The 22,878-nt window shown below is 41.3% G+C and overlaps 1 protein-coding gene across 2 annotated transcripts in view; it reads left to right on the forward strand.

Annotated features, from left to right (window-relative positions):
* The window catches only part of DAPL1 (death associated protein like 1), a 47,835-nt gene that overhangs the window by 8,229 nt on the left and 16,728 nt on the right, over nt 1-22,878 (forward strand). The window contains exons 2-4 of one of the 2 annotated variants that reach the window (XM_053215115.1): nt 2,271-2,358; nt 5,312-5,372; nt 14,052-14,331. In XM_053215115.1, the coding sequence (XP_053071090.1) occupies nt 2,271-2,358; nt 5,312-5,372; nt 14,052-14,168 (266 nt within the window). In that variant the 3' untranslated portion in view covers nt 14,169-14,331. Of the gene's footprint in view, nt 1-2,270; nt 2,359-5,311; nt 5,373-14,051; nt 14,332-22,878 lie in introns of those variants that run through there. The other variant, XM_053215114.1, reaches the window with a different exon arrangement.

Below are 22,878 nucleotides of genomic sequence, written 5' to 3' on the forward strand. Positions count from 1 at the left end.
TGGGAGTTGGCTAAGTAAATACAGAATGTTCATATAATGAAATTTTAAAGTAGATGTTAAAAAGAACAACACATCTACATAGATAGGGAATTTTCTCCAAAATTTATCATTGAATGAAAAATATAAACTAACAAGATGCAGAACAATGTGTATCTTATGTTGCCATTTAAAAAATAGTAATATGATGAATGGGTAAAGAAATTGTGGTTTATGTACACAATGGAATACTACGTGGCAATGCAAAAGAATGAAATATGGCCTTTTGTAGCAACGTGGATGGAACTAGAGAGTGTGATGCTAAGTGAAATAAGCCATACAGAGAAAGATGATACCATATGTTTTCACTCTTATGTGGATCCTGAGAAACTTAACAGAAGACCATGGGGGAGGGGAAGGAGAAAAAAAAAAAAAAAAGGTTAGACAAGGAGGGAACCAAAACATAAGAGACTCTTAAAAACTGAGAACAAACTGAGGGTTGATAGGGGGTGGGAGGGAGGGGAGGGTGGGTGATGGGTATTGAGGAGGGCACCTGTTGGGATGAGCACTGGGTGTTGTATGGAAACCAATTTGACAATAAATTTCATATTTAAAAAAAAAAAATAGTAATATGATGGGGTGCCTGAGTGGCTCAGTCGGTTAAGTGTCCAACTTCATCTCGGGTCATGATCTTGTGCTTCGAGCCTTGCATCTGGCTCTGTGATGACAGCTCGGAGCCTCGAGCCTGCTTCCGATTCTTTGTCTCTGTCTCTCTCTGCCCCTCCCTGGCTCACAATCTGTGTCTCTCTCTCCTTCAAAAATAAATAAACATTAAAAAAAAACTTTTAATTAAAATTTTTTTTTAAATTAGTAATACAATGGGGCACCTAGGTGGCTCAGCTGGTTGAGTGTCTGACTCTCAGATTCAGCTCAGGTTGTGATCTCAAGGTTTGTAGGTCTAGCCCTAGGTCAGGCTCTGTGCTGGCAGCATGGGGCCTATTGGGATTTTGTCTCTCTCTCTCTCTCTGCCCCTTCCCTGCTCTCTCTCCCTCTCTCTCTCACACACACACAAAATAAATAAACATTAAAAGAAAATAATTAAAAATTAAAAACATTAAAAATCGTGATATATAAAATATCTGCATAAACACATTGGAAACATGTAACATTAGCAGTACCTAGGGAGATGAACTGGGAGCTGGAAATAATGGTAGGAGGGAGACTGCAGACCTCTTCGTGCTTTTTGAATTGTGTGCCTTATGGGTGTTTTACAAAATCAGCAAAATATGTAATAATTTTTAAAGAACAAGGGTAAAGTCAAATTCACAAGTGCATTGAGAAATAGAATGGATTTCCCTTATTTTTCACTTTATTGGAACTAGTTTTAGAAATTGCCAATTTGGCGTTTCCATAAAGAGAATTAACAAGTTCAAACAAATCAATGTCCATTTAGCTTTTTCTCATTTGAGTTTGTCAGATTTGAGATGTGCACATTTCCTGGGAACAGAAAGAAGTATTTGCTTTGACTTGCAATCTGAAATGGGTTGTTCCTTTTCAAAAGTTGATTTCATCTGACATTGTTAAACATTTGAATTGCTGTTAGGTCATCTGTAGCCTAATTAACACTAATTGATCTCCTGAATGGCAGGATTATTAATGTAGTTTAATTACTCATTAGAACCTCTGAGCTTGGCCAACATCAGAGGTTTGGGGTCCTGGATGGAAGGTGGGTATCCAGTGGGATCAGAGGCATTTCTCTTGAATTAAATGCCTGTTACCACTGCATGCCCTGACTTTTGGCTCATCTCTCAGAATCTGGCTTTTGAACGCTCTAGTTGGGAAAAAAAAAAAATGCAAGCCTTGCACAAACTTTAATCTTGTGGGAAAACAAGAGGGTCACATTGTAATTGTCTGTTGCTATCATAAAGAATGTAATTGGTTTGATAACAAGAAAAAATGTTTTTCAGTGAAACACCTAAGGGAGTATGTTGTTATTCTCCTCCCCAAACCAAAAGTGTAAACCTCTCTTGTTTTTTTTAGCCTCAGTTCCTGCTCTACGCACATCAAAAAGCAGACCTCAGCCCTTCTCCCCTTCCCCACCTTGTTTGCATGACACAATATTTTTTCTTCAATTCAGGGTAACGTTTTATTGTGTTATTTTAGATAAAAGCTTAGATCTTCAGAAAGTAAGTTCTAAAATTTTTTTTCAAGTCTAAATTCATACCTTGAATAACAAAGCAAGACTACTCTTTCTATTCTAACCACACCTCTGTGTTGATGCTTATTTTGTATAGTAAAAGCCGGAGGAATGCGAATTTCCAAAAAACAAGAAATTGGCGTCTTGGACAGACACACCAAAAAAACAGGATTAGAGAAAACAAGGTAGGGATTGCCTGATTTCTTCTCTTTCATCACCTCAAGGAGTTTTGAGTGACTCTGCTTCCAGAAGTCAGAGGCCTCCCTGCATTTTAGGACAAATCAACCCTTCCTAGACCTTTGGTGAACAGGGTTAAAGGCAGCCAGCCCAGGAGGGGTGGTGTTGGGGGATAAAGATGAAAGGCACATTCAGGTGAAAGGTGACTACCTTCTAGAAGATTCTGGACCCCCTCACCCTCCTCCTTCTCTCTACAGCCAGCCCAGCTGCCTTGTCCTTATACTTAAAAAGCACAATCCTGACTTCATCTAAACCTGACTCATGTTCCTTTAGCCTATTTTCACATTAGCCTTTAAAATAGTGTCCCTAGGCTGGCCCTAGTTTCATAATATGCTTTCTGCTGTAGCAAATCTTCTGAATTAAAAATAAATGGGGTGGGTTTCTTTTTTCTTTTTTCTTTCTTTTTTTTTTTTTTTGGTTTTGTTTTAAATCCATCACTCAATTATTTAGAAAATAATGGCCACTATATTTGGCATGGCCAGAAGGCATATAGATACTGAGGTTAGTTTCTCCCTGCTCATTCCCCTGTAACCTTGACAGAAGGCACAATTCCCAGAGCTAAGCAGAGAGCTGTGGGCTGGTCAGGCGCGCAAATGGCCTAACCACTGTGTACTGTGGTTAAAGAAAATGTGTTCCAAAAGAAAGAGACCTGCAAAACTGGCTCCTCCAAGTAGGTAATGAGGGCACTTCAGGGACAATTTCAAGATGGTTTCCATAGATGACTCAATAAGTGATTCAAAAAGAAATCAATTGGAGGGCATTCAAGATGTATCCTAAAGAATTATAATGGTAGTAGTCCCAGAAAGAGAATGCAGAGGGAAATAGACTGTGTAATTTCTGTGGCTGTTTCATGTAAAATTATCTTTAATTCACTCTCTTTTTTTAAGAGAGAATGAGTGGGGGAGGGGCAGAGGAAGAGAGAGACTCTCAGGCAGGCCCCACACCCAGCGCAGAGCCTGACTTGGGGCTCAGTATCACAACCGTGAGATCGTGACCTGAGCCAAAATCAAGAGTTGAATGCTTGACCTACTGAGCCTCCCAGGTGCCCATCTTTAAATCACTTTTGAAGTTTTCTTCCCAATTTCTGGGAAAGAATTTTTTTGAGGATTTGTGCCACTTTAAAATGAAAGGCTCATTTGCCCCATTACCAGTACGTTTTTGTTTCTTCTGCTATCAGAAAATAACTATCACATAATGAAAGCCAATGCTATAAATCCTCAACAGTGGGGGTCACATTTTATTCATCTCCGGACCCAACATCTAGGACAGTTCTTAGAATAGAGAAATCACTTGAAATTGAAAGCTGGCTTTATTCTGTAACTAAAACCTGATTCACGCATAAGCCCTGTTTATTGTGACCTGGTTAACATGCCTGGGCCAGGGGCTCAGGAAAAACTAAAAAGTCATGGCTTAGGGGCACCTGGGTGGCTCAGGTGGTTGAGCAACCAATTCGGATTTCAGCTCAGGTTGTGATCTTACTGTTGTGAGATCGAGCCCCATGTCAGGCTCCACACTGGGCATGGGACCTACTTGAGATTCTCCCTCTCCCTTTCCCTCTGCCCCTCCCCTGCTCACACTGTCTCTATCTCTCTCACAAAAAATAAAATAAAATAAAAGTGTTTGCTTAGATATATCATCCAGTTGGCAGCCAATGGACAAGTCATTTATTTCTCTACACTTCAGAAAATGGGGACTTAATTGTGTCGTCAGCTGAATGATGTGGGAAGAGTTGACTAGAGAGTAATAAAGTGGAGATTGGAACCCTCTTAAAAAACTCAATTGTTGCCTAAGAGTCATTAAAAGATGAGAATGGGACCACTTCAAAACATAAACTGTAAGAAGTAGCTCACTCTCTCTTGCCCTATTCACCAGCAACAGATATAGGTATGTGAGGCCTGATATGTGTAGGATTTGGGAGCCATTTTAAAGAAAAATAGTAAAACATTATAGCTACGAATGGCTAGGAACCCTCCTGAGGGAGAAGGAGCCTGTTCAGGGGGAGGCCTGAAGCTGAAGCTTCATTAGCTCCACCCTAAATTCACCTCTGCTGTTGTCATCGCTTTGTGAGTGTATGCATGAGATACGAGGGCCTCATTTTCATGGACAGACATCCCTCCCTACGTCTTGGAGAATGGCTTTTGCAAAATGTATCATAGAAAATAAATTTCTGAGCATCATCAATCTATGTCCATTTCCTAATAACTTCTAACCAACACAAAACATCCAGAAAAAAAAAATGCCAAGTACAGTTTCCATCAAGAAATTGTACTGCAGGCTGAGCCCTAACTGATGCTCTCCTACAAAATAAATTGGCCTGAGAAAAAGAAGCCGGACACAAAGGAGTATTTGCTGTGTGATTCATTGTATAAAGTACAGAAACACTCAGAACTAATCTACAGGGCTACAAGTCAGGGAAACAGTTATCCTCAGGGGCAGCTGGTTTAACTAGTTGTGAATATTCACCAGGCTATATATTTCAATGGAAAGATAAAACAAAAATACACTAGTAAAAGGGCACCTGGGTGGTTCAGTCGGTTAAGCAGCCGACTTCAGCTCAGGCCATGATCTCACGGTCCGTGAGTTCGAGCCCTGTGTCAGGCTCTGTGCTGACAGCTCAGAGCCTGGAGCCTGCTTCGGATTCTGGATCTCCCTCTCTCTCTGCCCCCGCTCTCAAAAATAAATAAACATTTAAAAAAATTAAATACACTAGTAAGAATAATTTGACCTACAAAGATTTTTGTAGCACATGGGCACACAGAAGCAGAATTTTTTGCCTTCTAGATATTACCAAGCAAGTGTAAAGACTTACAGGCCAAGTAGATAGCCCCTTGTATAAATCATTTAGCCTCCTTAGTAAGAAAGTTTTCCCATCCTATATGAAATTTTGTCTCATCTTTACAGTGCCATTGCAAATATTGCCAAACTGCAGGCAATGGATACCCTGAACGACACACTGGAGAAGGTGAGCCACGGGTGAGACCCCTCACAGGATGCGCCCAGTCAGTATTTATCCAACACACCGGTCTGCATGGGTGAACGAGCACTGACCACTGAGCCTCTACCCAGCTCAGAGATCTGATGTCCTATGAGAGAATCTACTCTCGGTCCAAGGAACACGAAGAGGTTTTGGTGAGAAAAGTTGTTTCTCCCAAATTCCTAATGTCTATTTAATAAACCTTTTCAAAGATAAGATAGAAAATGAGGCAAGCATCATGATACCAAATTGGCACAGTTTTACTCTGCCATGTTTTTGTAAAAAAGCAGCTTATATAATAGAAATTCAGAAGTTTTTGATCTTTCTCTCCTCCGAAAGGAAATACTTGATTTCAAGTGAAGGTGGGTGGTGGAGGGTTGCATGGCTAAGGGCTGGAGGAAGATTAGGCACTGGGTTTATCCAGTAAAATTTTTTTATGAAGGTGGTTGGCCATTGCCATTTTTGTTTCTATGTTTTGTATTTCTTCTAAGTACCTCCAGAAACTCAGAAAACTCTTACCAGATCGACAGGGGTTTGGTTTGGATTTACTAGTTTGTTTTTACATTTTGTGGGTGAATGAAGTGAGGGTCCTTATTCTACTTCCAGAGGGCAGATACTTGCATTTAAGTCTGTGAATAACCACTCTTTCTGCTGCTTTCACATTAATTGAAGGGACAGGATTGCATAATTTATAGAAGGAAGACTATTGCCGTCAAAATCAGGGATCTGGAAAAGACTGGAGCATAAACTGAGCAGCTAGGCCTCTAGGGCCCCCATTTGGCAGTGACTTCTCCACTCCCAAGGTCGATTTGACCTTGACCAAATTACTTACCCTGTGCCTTAGAGAAGTCATTTGTAAAATGGAGGCAAGGAAGAGTATATACTTCACAGGGCTGTTGTGTGAAACAGAGGAGTTTCTACATATGAAGTTCTTAGAACAGTGCCTGGCACCTAGTAATCTGTTTGCACTCTGTTCTGGTTAGTAGCACTGGTTTTATGACAGCGAAATAAAAAGGTGTGTGTATGAAGTCCATGGGGTGTAATAAGGCAGATGGTACATGGCAAGATCTTTTTTTTTTTTCTTTTGTAATCTTTACGCCCAACATGCAGCTCAAACTCACGATCAAGAGTCACAGGCTGTACCAACTGAGCCAACCTGGTGCCCCAGGACAAGGCACGATCTTGATTATAGGCTACAGCTACAAAGCCTCTAAGGTGGGGGGCTTGGTTCTCCTACAAATTGACTTGAGGTGAGGTCATAAGCAACTCTTTGCCTTCCTAGCTTTAGAAGAAGGGCAGGGATGGATGGTGCCCTGCCAGGGCAACACAACCTGCCTACTTCTGCGTCTCACATTCTCCTGCACCTGCCCACTATCTGCCTCTTCCTGAGAGGCCAGAGCATGTCCACACTTGTAAGTGGAACTGGATGGAATGGACACATTCCCCTAGAATATATGTTAACCCCAAATAATATGTTTAAAGAGAGTGGTCAATAGAGGTTGATTATGCTATGCTAGGTTGATGATGCTATACTATATTAGGTAACAGTGCCAGAGTCTATATTGCTTTTTATAGACATATATGCTTATGTCTATTACATACAAGAGTTCTTTTCCTTTCCGTTAAAAATATTACTTCCTTATTTCACAGATTAAAAGAAAAATCAAGGGGCGCCTGGGTGGCTCAGTCGGTTAAGCATCTGACTCTTGGTTTCGGCTCAGGTCATGATCTCATGGTTTCGTGGGTTTGAACCTGACATCAGGCTCTGCACTGACAGGGCAGAGCTTGCTTGGGATTCTCTCTCTCCCTCCCTCTCTGCCCCTCCCCCACTTGCAAGGTTTCTGTCTCTCTCAAAATAAATAAATAAAAGGTAAACAAAAAAGAAAACAAAAGAAAAATCAACAGGAGTAATAACAAGTTGTATTCGTAAATCATAAGAAAACATTGAGCTGATGTGCTGTTTTAACAGCAACTATACCTATTTAAAAAAAAACACCTTTAATACTTAGTTCAATGTTTACTGTCATAGGACTGTGGCTAAGACTGCACAGGTTACTGGGTAGAACAGGTCTGACACAAGACATCAAATGGGTCTCCTGCTGCCTCTGTCACTCACTAGCTATGTGTCCTTGGGAGATTTCTTCCCTTTTCTGTGCCTCAGTTTCCCCATCTGTAAATGGGAATATGGTTCATAGTATGAGCTTCCTTGAGATCCTGTGAGAAGAAAATGAAGTTATATGCAAAGTACAGCAGAGCCAGATGCAATTAGCCCTCATAAGTGTTAGCTTCTATCCCTAAGCAGCTATCCTACAGGATATCACTCAGAATCCCAGGCAAAGGATAAGAGGCCAGCAACAAAATCAAGTCCCAAGATCCCTGTGTATGACTATCTTGAATATGGTAGTTAGAGGGACCCATGTGTTTTCTTACCACGAAGAAAAATCCTCCCTGAATCCATAGTTCAGCCTGAAGCATAATAAAATTTTATAAGAAAGGTCAACTTGGAGTGGAAAGACCAATGCCTTTTAGAAAACTAGATCTGCTGAGATCAGTGGTTGTCAGGAGCTGGGGATGAGAGGAGCAGTTGACCACAAAGGGACAGGAGGGAATTTGGGGGGTTGAGGGTTCTGTCTCTTGATTTTGGTCACAGACTATACATACTTATGGAAAGTCATGGAACTGTACACTAAAAGGGTATATTTTACTGTAGATAAGTTATACCTTAATTTTTTAATGAAAAATGCATAAACCCTATAGCCTCATATAAAAATTAGGATATATAAAAGATGTAGTGATATAAGTACAGGTATCTGCTGATGGATTTTCACATGCATTATGATTCCCCTCATAATATGTATTGTCATGAAGACCCAACAATACACAATTAGCCAGAAGAAATACACTAGCAGAAATGAGGGTCATATCTTCTGCATTTTAGTAACATTCATTCATGCACTCGACTAGAAGTATGTCTAGTTTCAAGAACCCATCTTAATTCTCATACCAATGCAAGAATTTAAAAGTCTAAGACAGAAAGAGGGCAGTCCTATTCATAGGATCTCATCAACCACTGAAACATGGTAAGAAATTTCTATCCATATGTTATTTATCTCTGGATGACCCACTTTAAAATCAACCTAGGGTTTGAGATTTGGAAGATTGAAAAACAATCCCCCAAAGCTTGGAATTGTATGAATTGTAAGTGGCAAGCAGCCTAAAATTTTCCTCTTCCTCTATTTCCAACTCCTCCCTGCACACAGACCTCTCTCCCACTACTTTTTTCCTTCCCTCCCTACCTCTCCAGTCAACCCTTCCTGCCTCTTCCAGCCCTACATGATGAGAGAATTCATATTGCCTGGTACAACATGATATTCCTGCAGAAAAGGGGTTTTGCTTTTTTTTGTTTTCTTTTGTTTTTTTTGTTTTTTTTATTTTTTTAATATATGAAATTTATTGTCAAATTGGTTTCCATACAACACCCAGTGATCACCCCAAAAGATGCCCTCCTCAATGCCCATCACCTACACTTCCCTCCCTCCCACCCCCCCATCAACCCTCAGTTTGTTCTCAGTTTTCAAGAGTCTCTTATGCTTTGGCTCTCTCCCACTATAACCTCTTTTTTTTTTCCTTCCCCTCCCCCATGGGTTTCTGTCAAGTTTTTCAGGATCCACATAAGAGTGAAAACATATGGTATCTGTCTTTCTCTGTATGGCTTATTTCACTTAGCATCACACTCTCCAGTTCCAACCACGTTGCTACAAAAGGCCATATTTCATTCTTTCGCATTGCCACGTAGTACTCCATTGTGTATATAAACCACAGCTTCTTTATCCATTCATCAGTTGATGGACATTTAGGCTCTTTCCATAATTTAGCTATTGTTGAGAGTGCTGCTATAAACATTGGGGTACAAGTGCCCCTATGCATCAGCACTCCTGTATCCCTTGGGTAAATTCCTAGCAGTGCTACTTCTGGGTCATAGGGTAGGTCGATTTTTAGTTTTTTGAGGAACCTCCACACTTTTCCAGAGTGGCTGCACCAGTTTGCATTCCCACCAACAGTGCAAGAGGGTTCCCGTTTCTCCACATCCTCTCCAGCATCTATAGTCTCCTGATTTTAGCCACTCTGACTGGCGTGAGGTGGTATCTGAGTGTGGTTTTGATTTGTGAAAAGGGGTTTTGTAACCCCAAAAGCTCTCTAAACTAAAAATCTGGGAGAACTGGTCTCAGACCAAGTTCCATCAACTCCTTAAAGGCTGTTTGAACTTTTAGAAGTCATGTAGCTCCTCTGAGATTTATGGTTGCTTATTTAATCTTTTTTTTTTTTTTTTAAGGCAAGGAATGAGAGAGAATGATACTGCCAAATATAATTCTTTAGACAGTTATGGAAGTTAAATTTGGCAATAGTTGTGAAGCTTCTCTGGACATGAAAGTATCCAGTTAAAGCATGAGTAACAAGGTTGGGTTATGGTGTGGAGGGGGATGGAATGTTGAAACCTAGTTAAAGTTGGAGCCACTTTTCAAGTTGCCAGATGTGTCACCATTGCCAAAGTTAGTGAGATGTATGTGAAATGGGATCCTGGGGGAGTGGAAACTATCAAAGGCATCTGCAAATCTAAAAAGGTTTCTCCTGTTCTGTAGATTAACATCGCTGTAGGAGTATCCTTGAATTTCATTGACTGGAGCTGAATGTTTTGTTTTAAGCATTTTGCTTAACGGGGTGTGGAAATCAAAGTGCCAACATTCAAGTTGGAAGTTAACACCCTGGAAAGATGAATGGAAGGGCTCCAGTCTGCTAACACTACCTAACTTCAGGCTCTAAAACAAAACGTGCCGCTGATTTTCTTGCATCTAGAATTTCTCTCCTAGCTCCAGTCATGAAGATTTTTATCATACTTCTTTTGTGTTTTCTCTGAAACTAAAACTATAGGTTCTGAGGTCACAACTACCCAAGATGAAGGTAAATTCTCAATGGAGTAGTTTCTATTGATCTGCTTTTCAAGTTCAGTGTGTTGTCCCTTCTATGATGGAGTCCCAGCAAGGCAGAATCCTTTTACATATACTGGCCTTAAATTCTTTCTCTTCTGGGGCTACCCTGGATTCTCTTATCCTAATAAATCTGGCAAGAAACACCTTTCTCTTTAGAAACCCTATCTTTTTTAAAAAACTAAGATGAAAATTCCAAAGCTTCCCCAAAGTTCAGATGCCAGCCTGAAAGACAGCTCGTTGTAGGTTGTACTCTGGAAAGATGTTCCTACTTATTTCTAGTTCCAGTTTGAAAATAAAATCTTCCTATTGCCCTTGATACAAAATTTACAGGAAAAAAATTAGGGCGTTTGGAACTTGACCATTTTACTTACAGTCTGATCAGTTCTGATGGAAGACTCTTTATAGACTCTCCACTGACAACCCCCAAGTCCTTCTACATTAAGGAGTTCCTGTTCCTGATTGAGGGAGTGGGGCGTAGGAGAGAACTTGATTCTCTTGTTGTATATTCAAGAGTTGCTATACAGTCTTGCTACTCCCCCAAACCTGTACATCTGTAATTTAATAATTATGGGCAACTTCCCTAAGCCTATGGTCTTTGCCAGAATCATTTCCACTTCCTTCTCAATCCTGTCAATTTTTTCCCCCTAAACTTTCCCAGATCAGTTCCCAGATGGCCAACAGGCCCCAGGGACAGTCTCCCATTCATTCTGATCTGCAACAAGCCCCTCCTAAAAAGCAATTGAGTGGAACTTTTAGGATCTATCTCCGTTAAATGCCTTAGTTAAAATGTAACCCCTAACCCTTGTGCATTACTGGTGGAAACATTAAATGTTACAGCCACCATAAAAAAACAATATGGCAGTTCCTCAAAAAAATTAAACATAGAATTATCACATGATCCAGCAATTCCACTTGTGGGATATACCCCAAATAATTAAAAGCAGGGATTTGAATAGATGTTTGTACACCAGTGTTTATAGCAGCGTTATTCATGATAGTTAAAAGGTGGAAGCAACCCAAATGTCTATTATCCTATGGGCCTAACCAAATGAAAAGATAAACAAATTGTGGTACATACACAGTCAGTGGGATATTATTCAGTCTTAAAAAGGAAAGGGATTCTGACACATATCACAACAGGAGTAACCCTTGAAGACATTGTGCTAAATGAAATAAGCCAGACACAAAAGGACAAATATACTGCCTGAGTCCACTTCTCTGCGACACCTGAGGTAGTCAGAATTCAGAGACGGAAGGTAGAATGGTGGTTGCTGGAGGCTGGCAGTGGGGAGGAGGGAGTGAGGAGTTATTGTCTAAAGGATACAGAGCTTCAGTTTGATGTGATGAAGAAGTTCTGAAGATGAATGGTAGGGATGGTTGCACAACCATGCAAATGTATCTGATGCCACTGAAGTGTACACTTAAAAATGGCTGAAATAGGGGCGCCTGGGTGGCTCAGTCGGTTAAGCGGCCGACTTCAGTTCAGGTCATGATCTCGCAGTCCGTGAGTTCGAGCCCCGCGTCGGGCTCTGTGCTGACGGCTCAGAGCCTGGAGCCTGTTTCGGATTCTGTGTCTCCCCCTCTCTGACCCTCCCCTGTTCACGCTCTGTCTCTCTCTGTCTCAAAAATAAATAACGTTAAAAAAAAATTTAAGAAAAAAAAAATGGCTGAAATAGTAAATTTTGTTCTGCGTAGTTTACCACAATTTTTTAAGTGATGAGAAAAAAAAAATGCAACCTCTAAAGTATGGAGATAAGCCTGAAGATGATCAGGTAACAAGTTAGTGCCACCAGTCCCCTCCTGTCCCACCCCCACAAGGGTCACTCTCATGCCTGCAGAGCAACAGTCAACTCTGGGGCTTCATCTCCTCAGTCTCGACTTGCCATCTTGCCCTGTCTCACCTTGGTTACTTGCCCACATTTCTGTTAGGTAAGAATTAACTTGTTTCCTTTCTCACCCCTTCACCTTATGTTTGACTTTAAGTACCTTGCCAAATTGTTGTCCTACCTGTAATCTCTTGAATGTGGTTGATCTGTTTTAGTCAACATTAAACACACCCAGTACTTCCAGTAGTTATCTGGAAGAAAACTACTAACGTTGGTGGCCTCTTAAGTTTCCTTTTGGTTCTAATGTTGAAAGAAAAACAAAACAAAACACTCTGCCCTGACCACAGTATAAAATGCCTGTCATGTGGCCCAATGATAATTGATCTGACAAAAAAAAAAAAGTCACTGGCTCTTTTTTTGGACTAAAGCAACATTTATGACCAATATCTCAATTATGTGTCTTCCTTCCTGCTGGAATGCCAGCAGAGACCATCCTTGGGTTTAATTATTATATTACTTCTGTCTGCTCATTGTAAACGGAAAATTTTAGAAAAATACTGATAGGCAAAGTAAAGCAAATGACTGGGAATTGCCCTATAATTCCTCAAAGATAACCATTGTTAACACATCAGTGTATACTTTTCCAGCCTGTTTAATTTTTTAAGACTAAGAAGAAAGGACTTTCTGGAGTCAAGTTTCACAAGAAGGGGAACTCTGTGTGCCCAGAGCTCAGGGATATTTGAGAGGAGATATAAGGCACATATGTTTTCCCTGGCTTAGAAGAGCCCAAACAAACTATAAACAATGTGATGCCTGGGGTCATGCACAGTTTATCTCCCCCTTTATTTAACTTGAGTGTCAGGGCAAGGGCATCTAAATTCTACAGTGATAAGTTAAATTCCTCATGAGCTGAGGCATCCCTTCCTTGCTGGCTAAGGCAAGTGTCCTTATTAGGTATTTTTCTATTTTATCCATCAGCTTAGACACCAAGAACTGGAATGGACCCAAAAGGTCACTGGGTCAAAATTCTCTTCCTGAGAAAACTATGTCTGAATTGCTCACTGCATTGGGCATCTTTTCCATCTTAAGCTGTCCTTAGTGTAAATTCCCTAAGGTCTCTTGGTTCCATGTGAAATTCCTCTTATTATCAAAAGTGTCTGTGTCCCCTGAAAGCCACGTAAGCCCTTTTCCTCATAGATGTCTTCCGTGGGATGACTAATGAGAACTTTTGTTACCTGAAGCTGGTAATCACTCTTCAGCTTTCCATTTACCAGGCTGTAGAGATTGGACCATGTGAAATAGCCAATACTGGACCATTTTTGCCTACAAATACAGCCATTTCACACGCTTCAACGTACTAACTGACCCTAACTCTTCCTAACTTCTTTCAGAGGCTCCTTATTTCTGCTCTTTTGACAATGGAGGTGTTCCTCCCCTACAGGACCTTCCCCAGTGTCCCCATAGCCTCCTTGGAAAATAGTGATCCATATATACATACTAGTGCCAGAATCCTTGCTAATCTTATAGGAACAATGAGATGTGATCAACCCTTTCTACCTGTACAGATGTCACTTCAAAACATACATATAAATGCACATGTATCTTCTATATGTTATCTTGTATATACTATTATTTATAATTTTCAAAATCAGGAGCCAGCTAATGAGAGAAAACCCAGGTGAACATATACACATATGAGCCCAGAGCTGGAGGTGGTTTAGGAAAAGAGATACTAAAGAAGTAATCAAAAACTGTGAGGTTCCCCTGACCAAACCGTATTGTTCTCTGCTACTCATACTTCATGACCAAAAAAGGTCCAATACGCTTATTTTTTCTTTCTTTCTCACCTCTAGCTCAGCCATAAATTTCCAGCAGCAGTGTATATGGCACATCAAAAACCCAGACCTGCTCTGGAGAAGGTCACTCCACTGAAAAGGATCCACATTATTCAGCAGCCTCGGAAATGTTAAGCTGGGACGTAAAACACAGCCGTCTGGCCAACTGCCTCAAACATCTGACAGCTTAGCAAAAGGACCAAAACTTTCCATAGGTCTAGTGCACTTGCTTGGTAAATAAAACAGCTTTTGTGTCTTCTCTTTTTACTTTAGATAATAAAGCATCCAAAGTTATAAATCCAGTGCCTTCCTGGGCCTCCTTTTGATGCAGGTCAGGAGCCCACTGAAGTTTACACATGTAATTCTGTTGAATGAGTGGAGAATCCAGAATACTTGACTATTCCACTCCACCTCTCAGGATAAGTCTTTCTCTCCTTGATGCTGACCCTGAGCTGTTCCACCCACAGTGAGTTCTTCCTAAAGGACAAATGAGTACAAAGGCTGTATAAAGGCCAATACTCTATGCAAACATGAGGAGTGAGTCTTCTCCATATGTTTATCTTAAGATCCTCAAGTCTTCCTTTGAGGTAAAATGTCATTTCCAGTTCCCCGCATAAAAACTTAGTTTGTTTTGAAGGCTTGGTGAGGGAAAGTGAAAATTTTAGATTTGTTACAAACATACTCTCCTCTGCAAAGCAATCAAGGGTGGAAGGTAGAATTAGAGTTTCCATTGGAGATTTGCTCAGGGCTGCCCACAAAGTTCATCTGTAGAACCTAGGGGGTCACAACGCTACAGGGCATTGTGGTTGGGGTATAGATGTTGATTTTAATTGGAGGTAGGAGTAGGAGGGAAAGTATTGTCATAGCTAACCCTGCTCTAGCTCTCCTACCCTCCACAGCTCTCTCTCTCTCCCCCCCCTCCCCCACCCCATATACTCACGTGTGAATAGCCAAGGCTGTCTTCAGGTGATAGTAGGGACAACCAGGTTCTTTTTTCACAAAGGTTATCTGTCACAGTTCTATTCTGCACCTCTAATTAATAATATTATCTGGGGCACCTGGGTGGCTCAGTCAGTTAAGCATCGGACTTTGGCTCAGGTCATGATCTCACCGTACATGAATTCGAGCCCTGCGTTGGGCTCTGTGCTGACAGCTCAGACTCTGTGCCTCCCTCTCTCTCTGTTCCTCCCCCACTTATGTTCTGTCTCTCTTAAAAATAAATGAACATTAAAAAAAATTTTTTTAATAATAATGCTATCCAACAATCAACACTTGTCTTGACCCAAAAAAGTGGTCAGTACTCGAGTCCATCACATTATAGGTTGATAACCCTTGGGGAGTGACCAGGTGCCATGCCTATCTCTGATTCCTGGAACTCCAAAAGCACTTGGCTGAAGCCCAGTGGTCATGCTGATGCATCTCACCCCCCCCACCACACCGCCCCCCACCCCCAGCATTGTTTGGCTCTTTTTCAGGAACAAGAAAATTGTCTGAGACAATATTGAAACTTCAGCCAATGCCAGTATGAATCAATAAGACAGTCCTAACCACCTCACTTTGGCTTAGCTCAGTTCCTGGTCCTCTGAGACCATTGTCAGAAATTCTCCTTGCTGAAATATTTAAGTGTTGTGAGGCGCACTTGTTCTTATAAATGTACAGAAGTTCAAGGTCAGCCATGAATCCCCAGAGGGACAGTAGCAAAGTGTAAAGAGGATAGTAGATACCACTGGAACACTAGACTAGGAGATTAGGAGACTAGGATTCTACTTCTGACCCTTACTAGTTCTTAAACCTTAAACAAGCCACTTAACCTTTCTGATCCTTGTCAAATGGGTGTAATAACACCTGACCCCCACCCCATCCCCAGTTTAACTTTACCAGTGGCACACACTGGGAAGAAGACAAAATGGGCACTGAGGTTTGTAATAAGCTATTTCAAGTGAGAGCAAGGTGGTACCAGGATGACGGTTCTGGAAGCTTCTAGAACTATAGTAGCAGAAGAACTATAAGAAGTGCTATAAAATGAGCCTCGAATAGGAATTAAAGGAAAAGCCGAAGATTTGGGGTCAGATGGAAGCGAGGAGTAAACAGAGGAGGGTGATACGGGAAATGGGAAGATAAGATGGCAGGACCACTAGACTTGCCTCTCCTGCAGGTGATAGGAGGGCCAACCACCCAAAGGAAGGAAGAAGAGAAGAAGGGTACTAGTCTCTCCTTCTAGATTGGAAGATGTATTGCAAGAGAAGAGACACTGCTCAAAGGGAGGTTATGCAGTAAGGACCCCAGCAGTAATTTAGGCCCACAATTGCAGTCACTCAAATCACCGAATTATAGAAAGGGGGAAGTTTGATGTGAACTTCAGATCTGAAAGGAATTGAAATTATCTCAGAGAATGTGTAATAGGAAAAGGGCCAGTCCAATCAGATTGCTTTGTGGCGATATGGCTGTACATGTTGAAAGCCAAAGTGGCTGTTCCCTCCCCCTCCTGAGGAGTAAGCTCTGCATGGATGTGCTGTGGTTCCACTCACTGGAAGCCCCTGTGATATGTTCACAGGCCCAGCAAAAACCATGACAATGGTGGAGGACTGTGTCAGGAGGTACAAGGCTGGGGATTTGCTGGCGAACACTCTTCTTTAGCTCATTTCAGTTCAGTTCAGCACGCTGTCTGAGGCACTGGGACACAAAGATGAGTACAAAGTGGCCCCTGCCTACCACAAAACCTTAGACCAAAGGGGAACAGGCATGCCAACAGATCAACATGCAGAGCGAGTTTAGAAATGGTTTGGTGAGAATGGGGGGCATGCTGAGGAGGAGGTCTTATGCAGTAAAGAAAAAATGTGTTGGCTAGGGAGATCACTAACCCACATGCAGATCTTGAATAAACAGTCTTTAGTTAAGGTTTTTATTATGGAAATTTTCAAACATACACAAGAGTTGTGTGAATATCATACTGAACCCTCAGGTACTCATCACAAAGCTTCAACAATATGGCCAATCTTGTTGAATCTATAGCACCCAGACCCCCACTTCTCCTTCTTCCTCTCTCCTTCTGGATTATTTTAGAGCAAATCCCAAGCATAATTTCATCTATAAATACTTCAGCATGCTATCTCCAAAAGATAAACACTCGTGTGTTCTCTCTCTCTCTCCCTCTCTCCCTGTAAACAAAATTTTACAAATATTGTGGAGCAAAAGAGAGTGTTATATAAACAATCCAAGAATCTTTCACTATGAAAGAAGACTGGTATTGCTGTGTGAGCTACAAGAGCCAGAAACAAGTGCAAACACACACACACACACACACACACACACACACACACACAGCTGAGCCAGTCGTGCCCACAGAAATGACAGCTGTGAAATTTGAGGAGGCAGTGAGAAGTAGAACCTCAGAAAGGGAGGTAGAAAATGAAGGTGGTCTTCAGGTCAAAGAAAAGAAACAGGTAAACAAAGTTAGTGGGAGAAAACAAAAGGTACAGGAAAAAACCACTGGGGTAAATTAGTTCTTGTTGAGGAAAAGAATATAGAAAACCCTAACAAATAGCTAGTTCTGAGGTTACTCAGAGGACTAATGGGTGATAGGCTTTCTTTAGATGGAACCCAAGTCCAAGGTGGGTATGGCTGGTTTTGGGGTATGTATTATGTTTTCAAGTGCATGTCGGGATGTCAGCTGGAGTCACCGCCCCCTTCAAATACATCAGATGAGCTCAAACCCCAGCCTACCCCTAGTGGATGTTCAAAGCCCTTCCACAATGTCTGTGAATCTCCAGGAATCACCTCTGATTTCCAACGAATTTGGTGTCCCTGAGTCCCACCACCCTGATCTCATTTTGGCCCTTTTCCATGATTTCCCAAAAGCCTACTCCAGAGGGTAATAAACATATCAAAGATTTAGCAGAGTTTACATCACAGCAACCAGACAACCTGCAGCAGAATATGAGCTATCCCAGATTTTATGTGTATGTCCTTCCACTACCCATTCCCCTCAACCCAGGATTTTGTTCACTGCTCATCGTAGCCCTGGCAGGCCCCTATTCCTCCCACCATCTTGCTGATGGCTTCCCCTCTCTCACCCCCATCCTCATTTTTCTGTTCTTCCCCGCCTCCTAATTTCTGTTCAGTTCCACATCAGCAATTAGTATTTCTCGTGTTGTCTTGACCCCTGGAAAACACAACCTCAAGGAGTCACCTTACCCCCCAAATAATCTCCCTGTTTCCAATAAGTCTGACATCAACTATCAGGATGTCAACATTTTCATCCAAAAATGTTCTGAGTGATTAATTAATTAATTAATTAATTATAAAGGGTGAAGTGACAGAGAACCTGAGCCAAGAAAAATAAGCCAAAAGAAAAAGCAGAGAACTTCCAAAGGAAATGTTGAAGGACTGAAAGACAAACACATGAAATTAGGGTGAGCAGAGCTCCAAGTAAAAATACATAATACAGATAGAATTTTGAACCTGCTTTTGCACACAGGATTTCATGAAATCTTCACAAAAATCACAAGGTGATAGCTGTCACTACCCCACTTTGCAGATGACAAACATGAGCCTCAGAGAAGTTAAGAGATTCCCAGGGTGCAATAGTGTAAATGGAGGAATTTCTCTGGAAATCTCTTAATCCCAAATCTAGAGCTATCCTCCATGACCCCGTGAGATCACAGGCTGGAGCTGAAGCTTAGAGGTCTCCAAACAGAGAGGATCTGGATATAATTCTGACTTTAAAATAGAGCTGAAGTTGAAGACAGAAATCTATGTGAAAGGACTGGTTTGGGACTAATCAAATCCCTCAATAGGGGAAAAGCCATTCGAGTTCCGATTTTCAGGGGGTTGTTTAAAAGACACAAGTTATTCTTTCTATTCATGTGGTGGCAGAGATTGAAATTAATTTCTTTTTAAATTTTTTTTTTAATCTTTATTTCTGAGAGAGAGAGACAGAGACAGAGTGTGAGCGGGGGAGGGCCAGAGAGAGAGAGAGAGGGAGACGTCAAATCCGAAGCAGGCTCCAGGCTCTGAGCTGTCAGCACAGAGCCTGACGCGGGGCTCGAATCCACAAACTGTGAGATCATGATCTGAGCCGAAGTCTGCCGCTTAACTGACTGAGCCACACAGGGGCCCCGAAATTAATTTCTTAAAATATAGGGAATTAGGAAAAGGAGTGAAGAGCCAAAGACATTCTCCCCTTCAAAGATTACAGAATAATGGAACTTCTTTTTCAATGACATAAAGAGAGTTTTCCAAAGGAATATAGGCAAAGGCTTCCAAGAATAAAATAGATATTGCCACAGAAGCATTTAAGAGAGAGCACAGACAGATAAAACCAAGGTGAAGACACCAGGGACGAAACAGTGAAATCAAAGAACGGATGTAACAGAATGGGGTTGTTAAGAGCAGAATCAGGTCACGCAAGAACAAAAACACTCCCTTCAAAAATCGAAGGTCTGTGAAAAGAGAGAGGATTGTTGCAAGATTAAAATGGGCACGATCCGGTACCAAAAGAGAGCCTGGAGAAAATGGAAGGGTTTAACCAGACATATTAAGTGCAAGGAAAGATTGAGCAATGCACTTGGCCGTGGCTGATGGAAGAAACAAGTGATCCGACAGCAGACATCATGGGTCAAGTGGTTCTAAGTGAGCCAGATCTGGAAGCAAGAGAGCCATCCTGGCCCTGGCAGACATGGTGTCTAGTTCCACCAGGCTTTTAAGAACTGAGCAAACCACTGTTTTCGACGGCAGACACTAAAGAGGAGGGTGCAGTGAGCTGAACAGTGAAATAAGGCGCTCACGATATTTTACAAAGGAAAGAAGGTAGACGTTGAGAATAAGATGCCACTATCTTTACAAGCGTAGAGTGGGAGACTTTCGTAGGAAAGTTTCCACAACATAACGAATACTCAACAAAGTGGAAAATAAAGTCTAGACTGGTATGAAATCACAAAACATGCCAGGGGCTTAGCGGGGATAAACGACAATGGGGAAGAAGTGGGAGAGGAGGGATGGCACCATGGTCGCATAAGAAAGTGGTGAACAATGGTCTTTGCCATTCCTCCACAGACTGGTCACTTCACCTCCCTTCCGGGTAGCCCTGAAGTGCACCAAAGGAAGGAGCTGAGGTAGGACAAGTCAGTCTGTGTTTTCCGAGCAAGGATGAGGGCCCCATACTGACACACCTGATTTCTTTCAAAAACAGCCTGGAATAGTTTTGTGTGAGATCTCCTGGTTTTTATGTATTAGGTCAATTTTTTGTTATTGTACACTGTGCAAACCAAACCGTTCCAGCCTGTGGGTTGGATTTGGCCCGTGGACCATCATCTCACACAAGCTGCATTTTGTTCCTCAGGTTTGCACAGCAATCCTTAGTTCCTGAGGACCTGAGGGGTATAAGAGCAGAGCCTACAGTGGGGGTGGAGGGAAAGAAGTTAGCAACAAGGAGAATTCAGCTAGAGGTCAGATGTGAAGGTTGAAAGGGAACAGCTGAGTTTTGGCCAGAACCCAGCTTTAGTTTCCTCAGACGGTATCAATCTGGAAGTTACTGAAGGCTTATGCCAAGACTGACAAAACAAAATACAAGGTCATAAAAATGAAAAACCAGGGAAATCTGATCATCTTGACAGGATGGACTGATGCAGAGGCTAGGACCAAGAGGGCTTTTACTTCAAGGTTTGGTGGCTGTACAATAGTAACTATCATTTTCTGAGATTTTACTGTGTGCCAAGGGTGTTCTGTTATATCTAACCTCTAATATTTACAACAACCCATTTTACAGATTCCGAATGTATTGTCCAGAGAGGTTAAGCCCCAAACAGCCCCAGACCCTTATTCATGCTTTTCTTTTGACATGGTAATTTTTCCCTAGTCTTTTCTGCCAAGATATCCATTACAATATTATTTATTATAGATACCCAAGAAGTAAAAACATGTCCATACAGAAACATGTATACAAACGTTTATAGCAGCATTATTTGTAATAACAAAAAGTTGAAAACCACCCAAATGTCCATCAATTGATGAATGAGTAAACAAGATATAGTATATCCATACAGTGGGATATTATTTGTCAACATGGATGAATCCCGAAAACATTATAAATGAAAGAAGCCAGTCACAAAAGACCGCATATTGTATAATTCCATTTATATGAAATGTCCAGATTAGGCAAACCTATAGACACAGAAAGTAGACTAGGGGTTGCCTAGGGCTGGGGTAAGTGGAGGGATGCAGATATTTGGTGGTGGCAGCTAAAGACTGTGGGGTTTCTTTTTGGAGTGATGAAAATATTCTAAAATTGATTGTATTTATGGTTGCATACCTCTGAAAATACTAAACCCCATTGAGTTGTACACTTAAGTAGGTGAATTGTATGATATACACATTACCTCAAAAAATGTTACCCAAAAAAAATAATAAACAACAGAAAACTAGATATTGAAACATCAGTCATGTGTCATGACACACATAAAGGAGGTGATAAAGGTTGGCACTGTTTTTATATTCTAGCTCCCTCCCAAGACCCCATCCTAGCTCGCTGTCCCCAGTGTTGGGGTCTGGCTTTACCCCCAGCCTCAGACTAGACAAGGCACCTGAAAAGCTATTCTTGGGGCTTGGACTGGAGCTAGAAGCAGTAACAGGTGTCAGTATCTCATTTATTTCCACAACAGCTCCGTGAGAAGGTATTATTATCATTTCCCTTGGAGGGAAGAGGAAATATTTAGCTAGATTACATCATTTACTGAAGAGCGAAGCCAATGTATTACATAAGTAGGGTATAAACCCAGACATCCAGCCAATGTTTAACTGCAATCTTCCAGAGACCGGGCAGGTCCTAAGAGTAGGACACCACATTCTCATACACTGTTAGTGGGACTGTAAATTGTTGCATACTTTCTGGAAGACAGTTTGGTAGGAGGTATCAAAGGTCAAAAATAGAGACATACTTCTTTGATCCAACAACCCCACTTTTAGAAATTTATTCTGTAAAAACCATAGAACAAGTTAACAGATATATATAAACACAAGGTTTTTCATCAAGGTGTTGTGTACATAGGCCAAAAAAAAACTTTTTTAAAGAAAAATCCATATTTCCATCCACAAAGGATTGGTTAAATGATGGCGTAAATACATCCCTCTGCTGCAGTGACCCAGGAATGTCAGGTTTTGTGGATAGGAACTGGGGGGTCCAAAGGTAGTAAGGGAATAGGGGGTAGGAGGAAAGAACCCTCCCAAAACTAAGTCACAAAACCCAGCATAGCCTGGCATGCGTCCCACTCAGGAAGGTCACCTCCTTACCACTATCCACGTCTTCACAAGGATTGTATTAATGAAAGAATCATTCTTCAGTGTTATTTACCTGAAACATGACGTTTGACATTAATGTTTATGGAATGCTTCTGTAATTAAAAAAACAAAAACAAAAAACAAACAAAAAAAACCACCTAGACCTTGGGTTGCAAAGTACTACCTCTAAGTAGACTGAACTAGCTGTACGAGACTTGAGGTCTTCAACATAGTCCTGGGGGGCAAGGCCAGCCTCCCTTCCTTCTGTAGACCTCTCAGGCTTACCTCCACATCCATATTTCTTCTTTCTCTCACAGGACCAAACTCAGCAACAAAGTCAGAGACAAAAAAAGGCAAGTCCAGAACCTGATCACATTTATCACTGTTGCAGACAGATGCAAACAAATGAGTTTGAAACAGGTGATATTTATATATTTTTAAATTACTTTTAAACAATGTGTAATGGAGAAATCTTCTTCTAATCCCATTACTGAACTGTAATGGGAGCACATAGAACTTTTTTATTTAAGACTTGGGGGAAGCTTCAGGCTTTTAGAAATGAATGGCTTGC

Source organism: Acinonyx jubatus, chromosome C1 (assembly GCF_027475565.1).
Source record: "Acinonyx jubatus isolate Ajub_Pintada_27869175 chromosome C1, VMU_Ajub_asm_v1.0, whole genome shotgun sequence".
Lineage (NCBI taxonomy): Eukaryota > Metazoa > Chordata > Mammalia > Carnivora > Felidae > Acinonyx > Acinonyx jubatus.